At 38.3% G+C, this 22,204-nt stretch overlaps 1 protein-coding gene across 2 annotated transcripts in view; it reads right to left on the bottom strand.

Moving 5' to 3' along the window:
* The window catches only part of LOC126353858 (calmodulin-like), a 732,664-nt gene that overhangs the window by 32,026 nt on the left and 678,434 nt on the right, over positions 1-22,204 (bottom strand). For both annotated transcript variants that reach the window (XM_050003024.1, XM_050003025.1), the window contains 2 exons: positions 11,008-11,041; positions 3,026-3,127 (listed from right to left, as the gene is read on the bottom strand). In XM_050003024.1, coding sequence (XP_049858981.1) covers positions 3,026-3,127; positions 11,008-11,041 — 136 coding nt within the window. The remainder of the gene's footprint in view (positions 1-3,025; positions 3,128-11,007; positions 11,042-22,204) is intronic.

Raw genomic sequence — 22,204 nt, 5'->3', positions numbered from 1 at the left:
AGAGCCAGGCCTACAAATAAACCAGAGGCAGTTCTATGGGAACCAGAATGGACCCATCATATGTCAATCTTTTTGTCGGCCACATGGAAGAAGCATTCCTCAAGAGCCAGAAAACTGCCCCCATGACTGGGCACATATTTTGCAACTTGATTTATTTGTAAAGTGAGGTAGTTAAGGGTAAAGATAAAATGGGATAATGTGGGAGGGGGGGGGGGGGGGGCTCTCAGTCATAGAGCACTAAACTTCCAATAGTGATAGAGCTCACATGCCTTTGTGTGTTCATTCTTTTTATTCATTGTATATGAACCACGGTGAAGGAGAGCTTTCTGCAACTGCTTAACTCCAAACCAAATTCATACGTTCCTTTTCCAGATCCAAAGATGCCTTACTTGACATTGACCTCCACCTCTCTGAAGCCTAAATACAGACCGCAGTTCATATAAAAGTAACAAGTAATCTACAATACCTACACTTTGACTGATGCCATTCCTTCAACATCAATGACTCTGTCCAGCATCCTTGTTTACACTCCTGGAAAATGTATTTGCTTCACCATCAAATCTTTCAACATCCACACCAGTAACCACTCTCAGGCTTTCCTCCTCTACAACTACCTTACAGATCTTATCCACAAACGAATTTCCCAGACAATACCCTCCTCTTAGCCTCTGGCTGATATAGCTCCCCTTCAAAAAAAAAGTTTGAAAGCATGCACCCCCCCCCCCTTACACTCTGTACCACCAAGATTTCAAATGCCTCATTCTCTTGCTCCACTAAAGCTATAAGTTTTCAATGTCAAGCCATGAAATGAAATCTTCTCTCTCTGATATCCTCCCCACACACGTCTGTTGTTTTTTGTCACTCTCCTCATCTCTGTAACATCCTTGTCAGAGCATCCAAAAAGAAGGGCAATCACTCACCTATAGTGCACCAATGCATTGAGCACAGAAACTCATAACCATACTAAATTGGCAGAGTGCATAGGACTGTCCACTTTGGGTACATGCAATATCCAATTGCTGAGCATGCTTGAAATGATTCAAAGAAACTGAGTCCTATGGCCTCTAATTTTTGTTTAGTTGACTATTACTTTTCATGAATATCTCTGACATGTCTGTTCATTGATTATTATAGTCACCATAAAAATACAGTAATTGCAGATTACATAAGATTTTAGAAACAATGCCTACTGCAGCAGTACTGGGTGATGAGAGTATAGATAGGTTTGGAATCAAATTACCTACCTCAAATATTCTAATTCAAAACTCAGTACTGATTGAAGCCACTGTCTTGTTATGCATGTCATTATTGTGATTCTGAATTGCCATTCTTGACATCCCTTTTCTACAAAAAATATGCAAGGTATGAAATTTTATCACAGACATTTTTGTATCAAGGAATCACACGTTTCTGTACACATTCAATATCCTCTGTTAATCCTGTTTGGTACAGGTGCCACACACTTCTGGGCCACAATGTTCTAGGATGGGTTGCACAAGTTATTTGTATGCAATCTACTTTTTAGACTGATTGCACTTCGCCAGGATTCTACCAATAAACTGAAGCATAGTACCTACTTTATCCATGACTGAGCCTATGTGATCATTCCATTTCATATCCCTACAAAGTGTTACAACCAGGTATTCATATGTTTTGGCCAATTCCAACAGTGACTCAGTGATATTATAGTCATAGGATGCCACTTTTTCCATTTTATGAAGTGCACATTTTTATATTTATGAACATTGAAAGCAAGTTGGCAATCTTTGCACTACTTTGAAATCTTACCAAGATCTGATTGAATATTTATGCAGCTTCTTTCAGATAGTACTTCATTATAGATTACTGCATCATCTGCAAAAAGTTACCATTACTGCAGAAAGTTACTATGATTTGCAACATCATTAATATACAACATAAACAGCAAGGGTCCCAACACATTTCCCTGGGGCACACCTGAAGTTGATGATGACTCTCCATCCAAGATAACAAGCCATATCCTCCCTACCAAAAAGTCTTCAATCCAGCCACAGATTTCACTTGTTATTCCATAAGCTCATACTTTTGACAACAACTATAGGTATGACACTGAGTCAAACGATTTTCAGAAATCAAGAAATACTGTGTCTACCTGACTGTCTTGATCCAAAGCTTTTAGTATGTCATATGTGAATTCGGTTTCATACGATCAATGTTTTCAGAATCCACACTGGTTGGCATTGAAGAGGTCATTCTGTTCAAGATATCTCATGTTTGAGCTCAGAATTTGTTGAAACATTCTGCAACAAATTGATGTCAAGGTTACTGGATGGTAGTTTTGTGGATCACATCTACCACCCATCTTGTAGATGAGTGCCACCTGCACTTTTTCGAAGAACTGGACATGGTTTTTGTTCCGGAGATCTATGATAGCTTATAGTTAGAACAGAGTCTAATTCAGCTGCAAATTCAGTATAGAATCTGATAGGGCTCCATTGGGCCCTGGAGTTTTGTTCAGTTTTCACAATTTCAGCTGTTTCTCAACGCCACTGACACTAATACATGTTTCACTATTTTGTTTTAAGAGGTACTAGGATTAAATTCAAGAAATTCTCTTGGGCTTTGCTTTGTAAAGCAACATTTGAAAATGAAGTTAATCATTTAAGCTTTTGCTTTGCTCCCCACAATGTCATTCCTGTCTCATTTGCACACAAACTTCGGTGCCACTAATAGCCTTTATGTAAGAACAGGATTTCTTTTGGTTTTGTGAAATATCATTTGACAATATTCTGCAATGGTAGTCATTGAAGGCATCACACATTGCTTTCTTGGCAGCCAAATATGTCCAAAGGGCAATGTATGATACCTTCAATGACTATCATAGCAGAATATTGTCAAATGATATTTCACAAAACCCAAAGGAATTCTGGTCATATGTAAAGACTGCTGATGGCACCAAAGTAAGTGTCTAGTCCAGTATTCACATAAATGATCTAGTGGATCAAGGAACCACTAATACAATTTTACACTAATAACAAAAACTCACCTGTTGGTCTTTGTCCTAGTGATCTCATGACAACCCCCAGTTCTGCCATAGTTATGGTGCCATCTTCATCCTTGTCAAACAGCATGAATGCCTCTTTAAACTCTGAAACATTGATAGGGAATTTCATTTATAACATAAGACTTTAGAGTCGGGGTATTAAGGACAAGTACATTATAATTGAAAAAAAATGTTTCTTGTCACTGAAACAACAATGAAACTTAACACAGATAGATAAGAATATGATCAGTTGTATGTGACATGAGTTACAGAAAGAAGCAAAGAGCCAAATATAAAAATATACAGAATGTATCAAAGTAACACTATGAACCCTTAGTATTGTGCAGTATGTCAAACTGGTTACCTTTCAAAAGGTAACCCTTGTCCAAATATTCTTGTTACTGCTCCATAGGATATCAAAGTTAGAAAATGGTTTGGACAAAGTGATGGGCATGTAGTTAACAATGTGTTAAATGCACCAAAAATGAAGCACAGTATACAGCAATTTATTACATGAAAATTACCAATTTTGTACAAAATCACTGCAAACATACACACACAAGACCAAATATATGTGGCTGTGCGCACAGGAGTACAGTTTCGGCATAGATTCATATGATAAGGTCTTCCTCTTACGTTAACCAAGTAGCATATGCGAAAGTTTTCATGAGACTGCACTGAAAACAACCAGGTGGTGTAAGGTCCTGAGACAACCATGGGCATAAAGCACACTGACCTCCATCAGTCAAATGGTGTTAAGTTCTGGAGTGCCAAATGTTCAGATCCAAGCAAGCTGGAATTGTCATCTTACTGGCGCAGTATCTAAAAAAAACCTTTAGTTGTAGTGTTTTATATCACACCAGAGTATCTGTTGTGTTCCATGCAGCTGCCTATGGAAAACAGTTGTGAACACAAGGCCCTTGTACTCTAAAAGTTATATTACAAAAATTTCTGAAACAGAGTAGCACTGATAAGGTGCATTTCACAGTTTAAAGAAGGAAGGAAGGGAAGTCTTTAATGCCCCTTTGATGATGAAGTCATTGGAGATGAGCACAACATGAAATTCTGGAATGATGATGTAAGAAATTGACCATATATTTTCCTGTGGACAACCCAAAAGTTGCTGTCAGTGATTTAAGGAAGCCACAGAAAACCTAAATGAGTGGTGGAGATGTTAACCACTTTCCTGCCCAATGTTAATCCAGTGTCTGAATCACAATGTCACTTTGTTCAGTCACAGTTCATGGTCATTGACAATTATATGAAGGCAACTCACTAGCAAACAAAATAAAAGTGACAGATGCAATGCAGAACTGTAGTGACAATGTGACAACAGACATCATCATTGCGCAACATGTAATCGAAATTGCTCTTAATACCAAGACAGTTTATATCAACTTATGTTATGGAGGAGGGCTCGGAAGAGGTAAAAGATTTATGTGCAGCAGAATGGAATTGCATTTTTGCTAAGGGGTGATCAAAGATATGAAAGTGAACCAAAGGTGTGTCTAGTCCATATGGTTATTAGAGTTATCTGTAGAAACACACCTGTGAAACCCAACACATTAAAAATTGTTCCCTTAAATAACTTTCTTCACATGTTATTCTGGATAATTTTACAAATAACCTAATCACTGTCTACCTCTTAATGGATGACCAGGTTAAAGACGCCAACCAATGACACTAATAGCAGGGTCATGTATAAAGAACAGTAGCACATATTAAATAACTGAGCTAAGTGCTGACCAATAGAGGTGACTGGCTGAGAGCTGCTCATTCCAAGAGTAAGGCTCTTAGGTTTGAAATTAATACAGTTTCCCTAAATAGATAGGAATGTGCACTGTGCAAATGACACGGCACCCCGTAAGACAGATGGAAAACCTCTTAAAAATTGAAAAGGTGCTATAGTTGCAGCCTGGTTGGCAATTAATTCGCTTGTCAGCCAATTTCCATATTTTGTGCACTGCTCTGTTGTACTGCTGTCAACAATGCTACCATCCTGAAACAAAACACAAACTACTTAATTAGTATGAAAGCCATTAACTATGAAATTAATAAGGCATTGGCACAGGAGACCAGTTAGATGCTGCCTATGCGTCTGTTACAGGACTGCATATTTAACTATGACACCAAATATTATCCAAAGCAATGTTAACATCACCAGTCTCAAACTTTGATGCCCATAGTACCCAAATTAAGGGAATATATTCTGAAAAGAGATCAATTTGCAGTCCTACATGACACTGTCAGTATTTTTTGACACATCCTACATTAAATATTATTCACAAATATATAATTTGTACTTTGTGTGTGCCAATAACAGGAACTAAATTAAAGATGATATTACAAAAATATTTCCCCCTAATTGAATCATGCAAGTAAATCTACATATGTATTTCCTTTTGACACATGCAAGTTAAACTACACATGTATTTCCTTTTCCTTTACTACAGTGAACTAATCATATTACACAGACAAAAACACATCAAATGATATTTTCCTCTGTCCACTAATAACTAATACACCGTTCTTGCTAACTTTTTAAAGCTGGTTTACTTATTACCTATCTCTACTTTTAGTAACAAAGTTTCTATGCGTGTGTCAGATTACTGTCATTTGCCAAGTTGTACTAAAAACATTAGTGATCATGTATAACAGGAATAACTGAACAGAAATATTATTGTCAGACATAAATAAATATTGAAAAGGTAAGATCGTGATACATTTCTGAGGCAAGTAATTATAAGATGTAATTCATCGGCCATAAAACTTTGCCAAAAAATACTGATAAAGCTAATGGAAGATGCAACAATGGTACTTTACTGAAATGAAAATTACAAGCACGATTGCATTTTTAGTAATAAGGCACTGAAAATGCAACTATTTCATGATCATTCAAAATGGTCGTGATGTTGAACCTGTGTGGAACAGGCTACTTCAATCTCCTTTCAATAATCTTTTGCAAAATGACAACTGCAGGTTCAATCATTGTAATATGATGAAGTATTAAAAATAAAAGAATAAGTGGACTAACGAACATGAATGGTATATATGTATTTACTAACATGAATCACGTACTGAGAGGACAGCCTGGCAAACAGTTACTGGCTTTAAAAGAGGACCATTCTTTGTTGATTTGTTGATGTCATAAACATTTAAGGATCTATATCTCCTCTTAAAATACTTCCATATAATATGAAACCCTAAGCACAGAATTAAAAAAATATATATATATATATAAAAAGAGAGCACAAAAAGAGAAAACAGCACTACTGTATGACATTTTTACACTCCCTCCTGCTTTTATTTTATTTTCTAAGAAATGCTTCATACTTTTATTATCGTAGCAAGTGATGGTACATTTCATGATAAACCAAAGTAAAAAGTGTCAAGTCAAAGGCATAATCTGAGTACTGTTTTTACGTCAGTTGCTGTTTTGTGGCTGGTGGTTATCATGGAATTCTATTTAGCAAAGCAGTTTAAATTAAGTGAAGACACTGTTAGCAATTTTACATGTTAACCAGAACTACAGCAATGAACTTTCAAAGGTGATAGTATGGATCAAACCTAGTTCTTGAGCCACATTATACATTCATTGCATCTTATTTCACTGATGGCCCATATATTGATCAACCAAAAAAAATATTTGGTTGGTTACAAAGTGATTAATTATCAAAGTAAGGATGAATTAATTCGTGTTGATTTTTCAGCCATCAGAAGTTGGAGAGTGAAATATATTGTTTTAGATATTTGTTTCTGTAGCACAGGCATGGTTAACGTCTAGTGGACATGAGTTTCCTTTCAAAATGGTACTTTTTCAGTCCCCACCACAAATCTTCAATATGTATAGTCATTATTTACAGATACCTAGGCTGCTCTCCATCCCACTCATATTTCCTTTCCCAACCAGCACTTCTAAAAGATAACTTCCAGTTATTTCGTGCTTAAGTTTGGAGTTTGCAGCATAAAACTAATAGTGAAATGGCAATGAATGAAATGTCACAAAAATATTTGGATCACTGAACATTTGGTACCAGGTATTAGCTTTGAATTTTGAAATAATGTATGAATATAACAGCCACATCCGGAACAAGAAAATGTGCAAAATGCTTAGTACATAATTTCTGCAGAAGTATGATGCAATGACCAATCACTTTAACATAAGGATAAAAATTTCTACTGTCTGCACCAGTGACAGATTTTTGCATGCTGATGGAAAGACAACTGAAGGAGGCCAATTCGTAGGGCATATAGTCTGCAAAATCAAGGCTTTCCAACAACAGTATTGTTTTTTTGATCTATTTTTATGTAAATTGCTGTTTTGTGACTATTGAGCATAATTGAATTCTATTTAGCTATGAAAATTACATTAATCAAAGACAATGTCATCAATTTTACAAGTGAACCAGAACTCCCGCAACAAACTTTCAGAGGTGGGTGCTCATAGGTGCTCTTAATGTATGAATTTTAGAGACCATGTGTTACTGGGAATGTGTTTCTTGTTTTGGTCCATACTGTCTCCTCCCAATGATGGAAAGCAAACAGCTTGTAGCAGAAAGATATGTTTCATAGTATCAGAGATTAACAAGTTCTCATGGCACTTTAGGTCTGCACTTAGAGCCCAAGTTTGACTTTTTTTCTTGTTTTGGTCCATGCCCACTGACAACCTTGGGGGAGCCATTCCTGATAAAACTTTACCATCTGGTGAGCAAGATGTACGACACAGGTGAAATTCCCCTCAGACGTGAAGAAGAATATATTAATTTCAATCCCAAAGAGAGCAGGTGTTCACAGATGTGAAAATTACCGAACTATCAGTTTAGTAAGTCACAGCTGCAAAATACTAACACGAATTCTTTACAGACGAATGGAAAAACTGGTAGACGCCGACCTCGGGGAAGATCAGTTTGGATTCCATAGAAATATTGGAATACGTGAGGCATACTGACCCTACGACTTTTAGAAGATAGAGTAAGAGATGGCAAACCTACGTTTCTAATATTTGTAGACTTAGAGAAAACTTTTGACAATGATGACTGGAATACTCTCTTTCAAATTCTGAAGGTGGCAGGGGTAAAATACAGGGGGCAAAAGGCTATTTACAATTTGTACAGAAACCAGATGACAGCTATAAGAGTCGAGGGGCATGAAAGGGAAGCAGTGGTTGGGAAGGGAGGGAGACAGGGTTGTAGCCTCTTCCCGATGTTATTCAATCTGTATATTCAGCAAGTAGTAAAGGAAACAAAAGAAAAATTTGGAGTAGTTATTAAAATCCATGGAGAAGAAATAAAAACGTTGAGGTTCGCCGATGACATTGTAATTCTGTCAGAGACAGCAAAGGACTTGTAAGAGCAGTTGAATGGAACGGACAGTGTCTTGAAAGGAGGATATAAGATGAACATCAACAAAAGCAAAACGAGGATAATGGAATGTAGTCAAATTAAGTTGGGTGATGCTGAGGGAATTAGATTAGGAAATGAGAAACTTAAAGTAGCAAAGGAATTCTGCTATTTTGGGAGCAAAGTAACTGATGATGGTCGAAGTAGAGAGGATATAAAATGTATACTGGCAATGGCAAGGAAAGCGTTTCTCAAGAAGAGAAATTTGTTAACATTGAGTATAGATTGAAGTGTCAGGAAGTCGTTTCTGACCATGTATGGAAGTGAAAGATGGATGATAAATAGTTTGGACAGGAAGAGAATAGAAGCTTTCGAAATGTGGTGCTACAGAAGAATGCTGAAGATTAGATGGGTAGAGCACATAACTAATGAGGTGGTATCGAATAGAATGTGGGAGAAGAAGAGTTTGTGGCACAACTTGACTAGAGGAAGGGATCGGTTGGTAGGACATATTCTGAGGCATCAAGGGATCACTAATTTAGTATTCTAGGGCAGCATGGAGGGTAAATATCATAGAGGGAGACCGAGAGATGAATACACTAAGCAGATTCAGAAGGATGTAGGTTGCAGTAGGTGCTGCGAGATGAAGCTTGCACATCTTAGAATAGCATGGAGCACTGCATCATACCAGTCTCAGGATTGAAGACCACAACAACAACCACTCCTGAAACTTTGTCAGTGAGTTTCCAGTTGACCCTGTAAAGGATATTTTAGACAGTGTCACATATTCCTACAGGAAGTAAGTATTGGTCATAACAACAAGAACAATTCCTGTAATTGTATGTCTGGAAACCAGTACGTGTTCAGATATCTGATATTTTACTTGTGACAATTAATGTGTAGGGAAGTCTTACTGCTGCAGTTCACTGTGCATGTCTGATTGGTTGTAATTTGCAGGACACTGTTGGCGGTGCTGATCCCACTCATAATGGAGCAACAATCTACTACATCAATCAGTTCAACTACGTTAGCAGATTAGTGATCCTGTGCAGTGTGTACAAACTGTACTGTAAACAGTACAATGGAGTCGTGTGTGTGTGTGTGTGTGTGTGTGTGTGTGTGTGTGTGTGTGAGTGTGTGTGTGTGTGTGTGTGCACGCACCCGTGTGTGTGTTCGAGACAGAGAGAGAGAGAGAGTGAAAGAGTGGGTTGGGAGGAGGGAGGGTATTCTATCTTGTCAAAGGGCTTCTTCCAAAAGCTTTCAAAGTTTTCATTCTTTTTTTGTGCCTGTTGATGATGCTTTTGCGAATCACTGTTATGGTGTTTGTGCGTATTGTGGTGTTCAGTTTAGCTACATGGATGAACTGAAGACAGTGACACTAATTTTGCAATGTGTTTTGGAGATCTTATTGCGGCTATTTTCAAGGTCCTACTTCATGAGAGGTATTTTTGTTTTGTTTTTGGGTGACTCTCATACTTGGCTGGTGAGTTTGAGCTGATTTCCCCAGTTCAGAGCTCCCCAACTTCCTGCAGGTGTCCTGTTATTTACATTATGTTTTTAAAGTATTTTGAGTATTTTTGTTATTGGAACATTAAGATTGTTGTGGGCCGATTAATGTTATATGTGTGATGTAACAGTTGATGTAAATAAAATAGAAAGAAACTTCCACATGGGAAAATATATTAAAAACAAAGATTCCAAGACTTACCAAGCGGGAAAGCGCCGGTAGACAGGCACAATAAAATAACACACACACACAAACACAAACACAAAATTACGAGCTTTCACAACCGGCGGTTGCTTTGTCAGGAAAGCGGGAAGGAGAAGGAAAGATGAACGGATGTGGGTTTTAAGGGAAAGGGTGAGGAGCCATTCCAATCCTGGGAGTGGAAAGACTTACCTTAGGGGGAAAAATGGATAGGTATATACTCACACACACATACACATATCAATCCATACATATACAGGCACAAGCAGACATGTTTTGTAAATAATTTTGTGTGTGTGTTTTTTTATTGTGCCTGTCTACTGGCGCTTTCCTGCTTGGTAAGTCTTGGAATCTTTGTTTTTGATGTAATAGTTGTAATTTCTAATTTACATGAGCTACCCATGCCTGTCATTTTGACCATTTCATGTGTGTAAACTTATGCCGGGTCCCAAATGGTTCAATGTATGTAAATATAATCTTTTGAAAGATTGCAAGGAAATTCATAATAGTTACATTTCTTCTGCAACATGAAAGGTTAAATGATGGCCACCAGGACATTAAAGCTTCTCACAGACCAAATAAGTACCTCAGCTTTGTTTATAAAGTCTATTTTTTATGTGACTGATTGAGAAAAATATATGCTTCTTTAGAATAAATATCAAGGTGTCACTTGCAACAGTAACTAGTAGCAAATTATAATAAAGGAAAAGAACAACATGAAAGAAAAAGGGAAATATATTTTAGGAAAAGAACACAAAAACTTCAATGAATGTGGTAGGCCATTGTGACCATTTTATTTGTTTTAGCATTATGAATGTTGAACTTGATAAGCAAGTAATTTAAGTGTGAGAAATGATTGTCAGGTTATGAGAAGTAGCTTCCATAATAGATCAAAGGGAATATACTATGAAGAAAAGGTTGGGGGTCTGATTGCTCACCTGCTACTTGGTCTTCTGTTAATCCATATTCAGACTGAAAGGAAAGGACAAAGAATGAAAAGACTGCTCGCTACATAAGAAATTAAAGTAATGAATGTATAAGTCAGAAAGCTTTTCTATGCAATCAGTGTTATGGTAACAAAATTTTGTCACACAATTCTAAATTGTGGTGCTATACACTAAATACACTTCCTGTCAATACAATACATGAAACTATTTAATCTCAAAATAATTTACTAATCAAATACTATTTCTTGTCCAAACATTATTGACTATTACAGTCTAATGATCAATTAATTCTAAAATTGTGGCATGCAGTCTATGGACAAATTGTTACAATTACTCACTTAACACACTTAAATAATAGTGTCGAGAATGCAGTATTAAAACTAATATTCAGTGCACCATGCAGAGAAATATCTGTTAAACTATACGATGGCACATCTTGAATATTGAACTGAATAAGAGATGGGTATCATTCAAAAATGAAAAAAACACGATATTGTTACAACTTTTTCCACACAAGAGAGGGAGCAAAATGGTCACTGATGAGATGTTTCTTATGAACTCTAAATTTTTTCACTGTAGTGCAAATTGAATGAGGCAAGCTATGACAGTACTTTAACTGAAGTTGATGAACAGAAACAATGATTCAGCATTATATGATGTAACAAAATCATGAGTAAAAAAAGAAAAGCAAGGAGCCTTTCCTGCAGTGAATTTTGGAAATGGCACATATGTGCTGAGTATGGCCTCAGCAGCCAGACAGTCCTCATTTGGGAGTGATTTGTGCTTGTGCAAATGTGCGTGTATTTGCTACTTTAGAAGAATACCTTTTGACCAAAAGCTCAAATGCAGCAATCTTTTTGCTGTGCCTGTCTGCAACTCAGTATCTCCTGTATATAGTGAGTAGCAATTTATTCTTTTCATAATATTGTCATTATTCCATCCTGAGATTTTTATAGTTTCATTTTGTTTCTTTCTAATATTTATTTATTCACAAGGCTATGTAACAAACTCCAATGGTTCAGCATTGCAGGTAGGTGCTACACTTATCTGAGAGCTATTATTGTCTGTCAAACATAATGAATAACATTTTGTCATTTTCTTCTATGCCTATTTGGTCTATCATTTCCTAAGTTGACATAGGAATGTTACAGTGTATTCGTAAGTGGTAGCAGGCATAAAGGCAAAAGCTATTAAACTCCTTTCAGCATTCTCTGAAGTATTTGAGAGAGTAATGAAGCAACAAATCATCAAATACTTAAATAAATACAATATACTGAATAGTGATCAGCCTGGCTTTCAAACAGGTAGAAGTATACACACAGCAGTTACACACCTGAAATAATTAGAAACCTAGAAAAAGAATAGTGTTGTAGGATATATGTAGATCTTTCTAAATCTTTGGAAATTGTTGGTTACAGAATTATTTTGGATAACCTGGAAGGCATAGGAATTAAAGGGATAGAACATGGGTAGTTGGAATCATACTAACTCATTTTATCATACAGTGAAATTAGTATCTGATGCAAAGAAAGTCAAAATAGATGTACTGGAAGGTAATGATACATAGACCTCAGGCAGTCCAGCTAAGATAATTTTGTTCACAGCTGACGCTATTGTAATAATGAGTGATTTGAAGGAATCTCCATTTACAATGGCTGGTGAAGTCCTGAAGTCCACACATTTTTGGTTCAGGCTGTCCCTTAATGTGAACAAAACACATTACATTAACTTTGGAAAAGAAACTATCAAAATGAAGATCTCCAGCTGGTAGAGTGTGGTAGTGAGTTAGAAAAAGTATGATGCACAAAACTATTGGGGATGTATGCAGACCAAGACTTAAACTGGAAAGAAAATGTAACGAAAATGTCCCAGAGAGTTTCTTTGTGCTCTGAGAAATCTTTTCATGTCTCCTCCTCAGAAGATGCTGAAATCACATCCTTTTGTTTGTTACATACAGGTATTTTCATGCATTAAAATAGAAAGAAACTTCCACATGGGAAAAATATATTAAAAACAAAGATTCCAAGACTTACCAAGCGGGAAAATGCCGGCACACAGGCACAAGAACAAAACACACAAACACACACACAGAACTACTAGCTTTCGCAAGCAGCAGACATATTTTTGGCCTAAATATGTCTGCTTGTGTCTGTGTATGTGCGGATGGATATGTGTGCGTGTGTGTGTGTGCGCGCGAGTGTACACCAGTCCTTTTTTTCCCCCTAAGGGAAGTCTTTCCGCTCCCGGGATTGGAATGACTCCTTACCCTCTCCCTTAAAACCCACATCCTTTCGTCTTTCCCTCTCCTTCCTGAAGAAGCAACCATCGGTTGCGAAAGCTAGTAATTCTGTGTGTGTGTTTGTGTGTTTTGTTCTTGTGCCTGTCTGCCGGCGTTTTCCCGCTTGGTAAGTCTTGGAATCTTTGTTTTTAATATATTTTCATGCATTGCTCAATTCAAATTGTAACTAACTGATATTATCGTCATAGTACAATATGATCATTAGGGTAAGTATAACATGAAGTGTTGAGCTTAGGTGTCAGGCTGCGACATTTACAGGCTTATATAAACTTTGTACTATTACTTTTCTTTTCACTTATCCAATCATTTTAAAGCTCAATTTATTATACTGACCTCTGCTCTTGTTCAACTGTTACTAAATGATACTTGAACATAAAACATAAAAAATTCTCATTTTGTAATTCCAAGATATATTTCACAAGAAGTGAAACTAGCTTTTCATTAGGATTTATGTAAACAATACATGTAACCATTAGGATTAGGAACATTTTACAACTAATAATCTTCATGGTGCAAGTAACTTTATAACAAAAAACATTGTTGATGAATTGATTTTACAAACTTCAGTACTAAAAGCAAAAACCCATGTAAAACTGAATGGTGCAATATGATAGGAGTAAATTAAAAATAATTTCCTGATATCAGTCTGTACACACCAACAAGTTTTTTATTGCTATCCATAAATTTTCTGTGTGTAACAATGGATGATGTAACCAGTGATCATTAAAACAATACAGAAGCATTCAGAAAAATGTGAACATTCTTTGATAATCAATATTAATGGAACAAAATGACATACAATTACAATTATTGCCCCGGGGGAATGTTATTTTTTAGGATTCAAAGTGACCTCCATTAGAAGCCAAACAACACTGATGCTGCTGAAGTGTTGCTGTTAACGGAATTACAGCTGCCTGTGTTGCCAGTGTGACAGTCACATAGGATGCCTCAATGGTTTCCCGTAGTTCATTCAGTGTAGCTGGTTTCTGTTGATACACTCCAATTTTCAAAGTTCCCCATAGGTAGAAGACAAGAGACATAAGATGTGGAGACCATGGTGCTATTCAACAGCTCCTTTTCGACCTATCCATTGTCCACGTAAATTTTCATCCAAGTAGGCTCTGACATCTATGTGGCAGTGAGGGAGAGCACCATCTTGTTGTAGGTAAAATATTTCATTTCAAACACCTGTCAGATGGCAGGTAAAATTAATTTTTGCAGCATATGGAGATGAATCTCACCAGTTACGTTACTTTCAAGGAAGGGGCCAATCAGACTATGATGACAGACCACATCACACACCGACAACCAGTAAATTAACATGTTTGTCCACATGAACATTAGGATTTTCAGGAGCCCAGTACGCACAGTTGTTACAATAAAGTTATAATTGTGCTTCATCAGACCAGATGACCATGCCTGCAGACCATTCATCGTCACGAAGCATGCATTCAGACCATTCAGAATACTCCATCCTTCAATCTGGATCATCCTCATTCATAGTTTGCAGCTGTCTTGGAATTAAACTTTACACTTTGCAGCCTTCAGAATTCGTCTCACACTTGATCGGCTTACCCTGCTTTCATGTGCGTCCTCATACACAGATTTTTGAGGTGACCTAGTCGTTGTGTTGACTGTGCTACATGGCTTACTACACTGAAGCACCAAAGAAACTGGTATAGGCATGCGTATTCAGAGAGATATATAAATAGGTACAATACGGCACTGCGGTCGGCAATGCCTATATGAGACAACAAGTGTCTGGGGCACAGCAGCTCCGAAATAGTGATGAAATGGGGAGCACTTCATGAGTGTACCGTGAATATCAAGAATCCGATAAAACATTAAATCTCTGACATCGCTGTGGTCAGGAAAAGATCCTGCAAGAACGGGACCAACGACGACTGAAGAGAATCGTTCAACGTAACAGAGGTGCAATCCTTCCGCAAATTGCTGCAGATTTCAATGCTGGGCCATCAACAACTGTCAGCGTGCGAACCATACAACGAAACATCATCGATATGGACTTTCGAAGCCGAAGTCCCACTCTTGTACCCTGGATGACTGTACGACACAAAGCTTTAAGCAGGGTCCTCCAACACCAACATTGGACGGGTGATGACTCGAAACATGTTGCCTAGTCCGACTAGTCTCGTTCCAAATTGTATCTAGGGCATGGATGTGTACGAGTATGGAGACCAACTTCATGAATCCATGCACAGTGCATGTCATCAGTGGACTGTTCAAGCTGGTGAAGGCTCTGTAATGGTGTGGGGCGTGTGCAGTTGGAGTGACATGGAGCCCGTTATAAGTCTAGATACGATTCTTGACAGATGACACACACATAAACATCCTGTCTGATCACCTGCATCCATTCATGTCTATTGTGCATTCCGAAGTACTTGGGCAATTCAAAAGCGACAACGCGACACACCACACGTCCAGAATTGCTACAGAATGGCACAAGGAACACTCTTCTGAGTTTAAATACTTCCGGTGGCCGCCAAACTCCACAGAATAATCATTATTGAGCATATATGGGGTGCCTTGCAACGTGCCCTTCAGAAGAGATCTCCACATCATCGTACTCTTACGGATTTATGGACAGCCCTACAGGTTTCATGGTATCATTTCCCTCCAGAGCTACTTCTGGCAAACGGGATGCTGAACCCGAGATGAGTCTTCAGCTCTCTTCTATCAATCCTGTCATTAAACAACAGGTCAAAAATAATAAAATAAACTCTTATTTCCTATTAAATGGAAACAATATTCTCAATTTACAGTGAATCAATACAGCGTTATTTTGCGCAATGTATTATTGTGTGCTGTTTCGTATATTGTTGTAGAAGTCAATATGTATACATTTTTGTATGATTATCATTAAATAATTATAAGTACAGGGTGAACGTAAAAACAGGTTTTGCTTATTTTAGGGCTCCGTAAAACATTTAGAATTTCAGAAGATTTCCGTCCTCAAAAAAGGTTGATATATAATTGCGTACGCTTCAGCGGTCAGAGTCTGTCGACATAAAAGTTTTCTCGGTTTGGTAGTGCATCGTAATGTATGAAACTACTACTGCTGAAACCAACGTTTCGGCCACGGTTGCAGCGTCCTTCTTCTGGGTCTGGGTCAGTAGACGTAACCACTGCAACCGTGGCCGATACGTTGGTTTTTCTTTAGCAGCAGTGGTTTTATACATTAGAGGCGGTACCAAAACCAGAAAACTTTTATGTTGAAGTTTGATATAATTTACGCATGTTGTTGGGCCGACCTAATGTTGTAATATTAGAAGCAAAGATCGCTAGAGTGAAATTGTTTACTTCATGACTGGTTTCGGTAGTAACTAGCTGTCATCCTCAGATCTTCTAGAAATATAACTACACATCAGTCTCGTCGACATACTGAGAATGTGCTCCAGTCGTAGTAATACAGCTCCACACTTATTTGTCAGACATGTGAAACTTGCCAAATAAAATACCCACACCAGCAATAAGCAAAACAGGAGCAAAAACAGGTGCATCAGTAAATATGATGCGTCGACGACTATGGATATTTTATTTAAGAAGTTTCCTACATTTGACAAACCAGCGTGGAGCTGTGTTATTATAAACGGAGCATGTTCTCGAGTATGTCGACGAGACTGATATATAGTTATATTTCTGGGAGATTTGAGAATCTGAGAATGACAGCTAGTTACTGTCGAAACTGTTCGTGAAATTACTTCACATGAAGCAGTCTTGGTTTCTAATAAACTGCTGATCCAGCCCATCAAATGTATAATTACTTATGTGTCTCTTTCCGTTTAATAAACATATAACGCACGTCAGTTAAATCAGTTAAATAAAGGAAATGAACAACTTCCAGCTCAGACTTGCTCGTATTGCGTAACAGCAACAGGAGCCAGACCTATATCGCATCTTTGCGGCGCAGTGGCCATAGACTGGAGCACTTGCCAGCCCGACCGTGGTTTTTAGGCAATTTCGCACGCTCGTTTAGGCAAACGCTGGGATGGTTCCTAATTTTTTTCCCAGAAAATACGATACAGTTAAAATCTGACGACACACACATTGAAGTTTACACAATGCGAACACGTGACGCGATCGACTTCTCTTCCTCAGGTAAACGATGACTGTGGCGACAGGAAGGGCAGCCTGCCCAAGGATTAATTCAAAGAAAAAAAGACTTGCCAAGTCTTCGGTAGAGCGGACCCCGTGCAATAGTCCTCTTCACGAACGATGGCTGTTCACGTAGGTCGAGGCAGGTACGGGGACTGCATTGTTGCCGGTTTCAAGTGAGAGTAAACTGTGGTACGAGCATGGAAGTGATTTGCGCTTGAAGGAAGCGTGTATCTTGCAAACTATATATCCCTTGAAACTTCCTGGCAGATTAAAACTGTGTGCCCGACCGAGACTCGAACTCGGGATCTTTACTTTCGCGGGCAAGTGCTCTACGAACACACATGATGCACGAGAGCTTCTGTAAAGTTTGGAAGGTAGGAGACGAGGTACTGGCAGAAGTAAAGCTGTGAATACCGGGCGTGAGTCGTGCTTCGGTAGCTCTGTTGGTAGAGCACTTGCCCGCGAAAGGCAAAGGTCCCGAGTTGGAGTCTCGGTCGGGCACACAGTTTTAATCTGCCAGGAAGTTTCATATCAGCGCACACTCCGCTGCAGAGTGAAATTCTTATTCTGCATATATCCCTTGTTTGCTCGTGTAGAATTTGTCGCTTACCACCACCATCGGCGATGACAACTTGCAACAAATAGAATAAAAATTCACTAAATAACTCTCTACGACCACGTTTAATACACACACTGGCTACAAAATTCACAGCTGAACTCTCAGAACACTACTGAACGCCCATTGGCTGTCGGAGAACGCGTGACGTAGGTGCGCAGAACAACCCTCAACTTCATCGCCATCATTTGTGACGCCATCTAAAGAAGGGTTCAACGCTAAGGAGAAGAATACGTTCCAGCTCAAATAATCCTTTTCCTTCATTCCACATAAAATCGTTCCGTTCACGTTAACTAACATTTTCATTTTATAAGCAAATACGAACAGCCGCGCTGGATTAGCCGAGCGGTCTGGGGCGCAGCAGTCATGGACTGTGCGGCTGGTCCCGGCGGAGGTTCAAGTCCTTCCTCGGAGCATGGGTGTGTGTGTTTGCCCTTAGGATAATTTAGATTAAGCAATGTGTAAGCTTAGGGACTGATGACCTTGGCAGTTAAGTCCCCTAAGATTTCACACACATTTGAACATTTTTTTGAACAAATATGAACCTGGTAACTCAGCCACGTTTCAAAAACTGCAGAGCTGTTACGTCGGAGCGAAGGTACACTGTGGAACAGAAATCTGGCAGCTGCAACCTCATTTATAGACTCGATATTAAAGTGCTTACATGAACAACCACAATAGTGTCGGGAAACTGACTTACGAAAACCGGATTCAGGAGTTCTGTCCAGAAGTAGTAACACACAACGAGAAGTTCTGCTATGAGACTGGCGCTGCATAAACAGAAGCCTGATGGTCGTGTAGAATTTGTGATATCGCAACTGTCTCCTCAAAAATCCACAGAAAAACACTTCAGGCGAACAAAATTCCGTCCTACCACACGGTTGTAGTCGATGTCAATGAAATCTGGATTTCATTCTGTTGGTAAATGCTGAGCTGCTGCCCAGGGTAAAAGAAGCATTAATGGCTTGCCCTTGCCACATGTACTTGGAGCTACTAACAAACCTAAAGATTTACGACATGTATAGTATGTAGCTTAATTATTAGTGTGCTAATGACGCAAATACTGATTTAATATCGTTCAGCACACCGTCCTCAGTCACTAACAGATTTTCACTTATACTCGTTATACCCTGTATATTGTGTACTTACGTGGAGGAACATGTGCCATCAAACAGTTGAAAACGTATTTGTTGACTTGAAATTTCGTTAGTTAAACATGAACTATAACGCAGCAAAATAACCAACCATTTTACTACTGGTTTAAGTAAAATCTGACTGCCTGATGATGTAGTTCGCAGTAAATTATGCCACTACCAATATGTAGGGCTTTCAGAATGTCGCCAATGAAGTGTGCTTGATACGTAGAGGAATGAAGCAACTTCGTACGAAAATTAACCGTTCAAATACGTGTACGTAATGTCGTTGAAGACTTTCTTTTCTCTCTGTTTTTTTCCACGTGAAACACTTGCTTCTCCTGAGACCACTACCACTTTCGTTTCGAAATTTTGCATACTCAGGGATACACACTTAAGCCACGGTTTAAACTTAACGTTTACGAGTACAATATTCAGCGAAGTCCGTAAAAAGGATTTTCAACAACTAACGGGATGTGAGCCTAAATAATCAGTGTCAACATCGTAGAAACTATATTAACATGTTTTTGCTATGTTTTATTGGTTTCTAGTCTTCTCGTCGAAATGTTTTGATCCACAAGTTTCTCGTTGCGCTCTCCTTAACGAACCTATATTTCATAATCACAAAAATTTCAAGCAGTTGATTGAAACCGTAACTAACAGTCCATATATAAGCAAAAATATTACTTTAACTTAAGGATATATCTGTGCAAAGTGTATCACCTTACTTTTTACTCACTTTAGTGAACCCTTAGGCAACACAAGTGCCTATTTTTAAATAATTACCTTTTGTCTCGGCGGATAGCACTGCAACACATACTTTCCAGTACCACTGTTTTGGGCTCACCAACAAGGTGGACTGCTCCTCAATATCGGTGTTATGGTCAATTCTTTGAATAGGAATGAAAACAGGTCCCATCTTTGATTATGTACACATCTGTTTCGCGCTGCAAGTGATGTGTTGCAGCCACCCCACAGCAAATAGGTCGCCATAATATGCTGCGAAAGGTGGAGATAATACCACACCAACGCACGGGAGGACGTGTATTTATCGATAACTTCTCATCTTGTTTTGATCCTAGTAATCAGTCCCACGTGTTTGCAACAATGTTTAGAAACCCTGAATGTTATATATAGAAATTCTGGGGAAGCTGTGAGGTAGCCATGAACTGTTATTAAAGCGCTATCTGGGGTTAAATGCTGGATCACCCTTTTTTGCTGTGAAAATAGAGTAGGAATGCATAATTTCAAGCTAAAAACATTGTACTGCGGTTATCAGGGCGAAACCGCAAAATTAGATTTGTTTCCCCAAATGAATAACACTCGCAACTGTTGTTTCTGAATTTTTGTTGGTCGTTCGGTACACTATATTACAATTACCCACTCACAATATAAATCACCTACAGTTAGGCTTAACTCTTCGTCTTCATATCAATGTGGTGAAGGCAAGGTCTATCTACACAATCTTCTCATTTTGCCATGAAATGCCGTTATTCAATGTTTTAATATTCTTAAATACATTTAGTTTGATATTTAGTACTTTATAACTGTTTTGGCTTCACATACTATTGTACCGTGATTTGATCAGGTGAGTGGCACATCTTGTTTGTGCACTTTTACCTTTTTTCTGTCCTTATTCCTTTTGCTTAAGAAAAATACTCTCCAAAACATTTACTTGCCACTCTGGAGAAAGCACAAACAGTGTATTACATGGATTTTTACTTTTAGACGTGCGCATCAAAAAGGATTTTACGACGGGCTCAGTGACTGCTTTGATCCACATGTACGCTCCTGAATATTAATTTATCGCTTTTAAGCTTAACTGAGAGGCAAATTTCCACGACACCGAGTTTCCGCTGGGCGTATGAATATTTCAGCTTTGTTTGCACACACAAATTGGATCTGTCTGTTTATTAGGTTTCCAAGCTCATACCAGCAATTTACATATAACCGAATGCTGTCAGACTATCTGTAGAAGCATTGTATTTTAATACAGCCGTACTGTGGAAACGTGCTCTGAGAGGTGATCTTGTCACATGCGTCAGTCGAATGGAAAAAAGGAAGAATGTTTCTGATAATAACTAACGGCTGTCCGCCCCTAATTGGTTTTTCCGAAAGGGCTCAATAAACTGAATAATCAAATTAGCTTGTTTCATCACAGTAGTAGGGGGCTGAAAAACAATGTGGGGTTTTTGTATGTCTGGGAGATTTGGAAAATTCTGTTCCTCTCCGATAAACATGTAGCCACAGGAAATAAGGGTTTATACACTAGCACCATTTATGTGCAGAGTTAACACGGAAGAAGGAGGAGATGCAACATATGTAGAAGTTGGACACAATGTCAGAAATATTGAAACAAGCAGCTTTTGTGTAGATCAGAACCTAGAAGAATGTGCCTGTGAGATGTTACTGCAGAATACTTCTCTCATAATAAATTATAACAGTATACAGACCCTCTCTAGGACACTTTTGGCTGTTATTGTTGTTGTGGTCTTCAGTCCAGAGACTGGTTTGATGCAGCTCTCCATGTTACTATATCCTGTGCAAGCTTCTTCATCTTCCAGAACGTACTGCAACCTACATGCTTCTGAATCTGTTTAGTGTATTCATCTCTTCGTCTTCCTCTACCATTTTTAGCATCTACGCTTCCCTCCAATAATAGATTTGTGATCTCTTTATGTCTCAGAATATGCCCTACCAACCGATCCCTTCTTCTAGTCAAGTTGTGCCACAAATTTCTCGTCTCACCAATTCTATTCAATACCTCGTCATTAGTTCCGTGATCTACCCATCTAATTTTGAGCATTCTTCTACATTTAGAAAGCTTCTATTCTCTTCCTGTCTAAACCATTTATCGTGCACGTTTTCACTTCCATAAAAGGCTACACTCCATACAAATACCTTCAGAAACGAGTTTCTGACACTTAAATCTATATTCGATGTTAACAAATTTGTCTTCTTCAGAAACGCTTTCCTTGCCATTGCCAGTCTACATTTTATATCCTCCTTACTTCTACCATC

The sequence above is a fragment of the Schistocerca gregaria genome, chromosome 3 (genome assembly GCF_023897955.1).
Source record: "Schistocerca gregaria isolate iqSchGreg1 chromosome 3, iqSchGreg1.2, whole genome shotgun sequence".
Classification (NCBI taxonomy): domain Eukaryota; kingdom Metazoa; phylum Arthropoda; class Insecta; order Orthoptera; family Acrididae; genus Schistocerca; species Schistocerca gregaria.
Note: the sequence above shows the minus strand (reverse complement) of the source record. Positions and strands in the feature narration are given on the sequence as shown.